The 1378-nt window shown below is 36.1% G+C and overlaps 1 protein-coding gene across 1 annotated transcript in view; it reads right to left on the bottom strand.

Annotated features, from left to right (window-relative positions):
* Positions 1-1378, bottom strand: part of LOC106528651 (SH3-containing GRB2-like protein 3-interacting protein 1) — a gene marked incomplete in the record, with an annotated part of 56469 nt that overhangs the window by 23460 nt on the left and 31631 nt on the right. Inside the window, 1 exon segment of the mRNA XM_014023876.1 lies at positions 587-611. Within this exon segment, the coding sequence (XP_013879330.1) occupies positions 587-611 (25 nt within the window).

Genomic DNA, 1378 nt, shown 5'->3' with positions numbered 1-1378 from the left:
ACTGTAAACTGTGCCTCCTGGATAGAGTGAATGTACAGTAATTGTGGTTGAATGAGACATATAAATATAAATATAACATTTTTACACCGTATTAGTTTGTGCACAATCCACCACAGCCGCACGACACATACAGTATGTCACACTCCAGCATTGCAGATCAAACCTATGTAGCCTGAAGATGTATGTGGTATATACATAAAATATATACAGTATGTACCTGAAACAGCTACATTGGTGCATCCTAAACTTTTTAGTATTAATATTTTAATAGTCATTTTGAAAAACATTTTTTGGGGAGGCCACCTACCAATAAATATCATTTTGGAAAATCTAACCACTCATTTTTACACAGTACTTTTACTTTAATACTTAAGTACATTTTATGTCAGAAATGTACTTTTGATACTTAAGTACAAAAAAATATCAGATACTTTAAGACTTTTACTCAAGTAATATACTTAGAGGAGACTTTAACTTTTACCAGTTATTTTATGGTAAGATACTTGTACTTTTACTCAAGTATCACTTTGTGGTACTTTATAYAAGACTGCAAAAGAAGCTGTTTCAAAAATATGGGAGTACTTACATGATAAGTTCCTCTTTATCTGCACCTGCAGAGAGCAAAATGTGAAGAAAAGATACATCAGTAACACAGACATTGTTTTTTTTCCAGCCATTAAAAGTCCTGAACAGAAATACAGCAGAATCAGTCAGACATTTTACCAAAATATTCACCCACTGATAAAAACAAAACATCAAGCACCCAAAAACATCACTATCACTGAACCTAATCAACATCAGACTCAGCTTCCTGGTTWCAGCGCAGAACAGTTAGGCTTCGTTCACACTACAAGACTATAAGACTACAAGCTTCTGCAACTCTTGTGAGAAAACTAATGATAAATTCAGATTTTTATGTGTGAACGTTAAAATTATATTTCAAATGTGACCTCCATCAGACTCCAGTGTGAACTCTACATGGCTCCTGATGTGACCCGTACGCACAGAAAATGACTTGACATCACACTCGGCACGTTGTTTACAGAAGTAGCTAAACGTGGCTGCTACATGTTAGCATGTTGATTCTGAAGTTGTGCAATCAGGCCGATTTAATAATTATCTGACATGCTTGTTTAGTTCAGCCAGGGGGTGGCCATGGCCACCACAGACAAATCTTTGGCCACCCTGCTGTACACACCCCTTACAGAATGAAACGACCTTTAGGGGTGTAATAACCCTCCTGAACAGTTGGTGGCAGTGTTTAACAGTTTGAAACATCACCAAGCTCAAAGAAGTGACAAAATGTAATCTGACTTATGGTGACAAATGTTTTTGTTTTTTGTCATCATAACACAGTGCCATTTTATGTTATGAAGGC

The sequence above is a fragment of the Austrofundulus limnaeus genome, unplaced genomic scaffold (assembly GCF_001266775.1).
Source record: "Austrofundulus limnaeus strain Quisiro unplaced genomic scaffold, Austrofundulus_limnaeus-1.0 Scaffold393, whole genome shotgun sequence".
NCBI lineage: Eukaryota > Metazoa > Chordata > Actinopteri > Cyprinodontiformes > Rivulidae > Austrofundulus > Austrofundulus limnaeus.
This window is presented reverse-complemented; position numbering and strand designations above follow the sequence as displayed.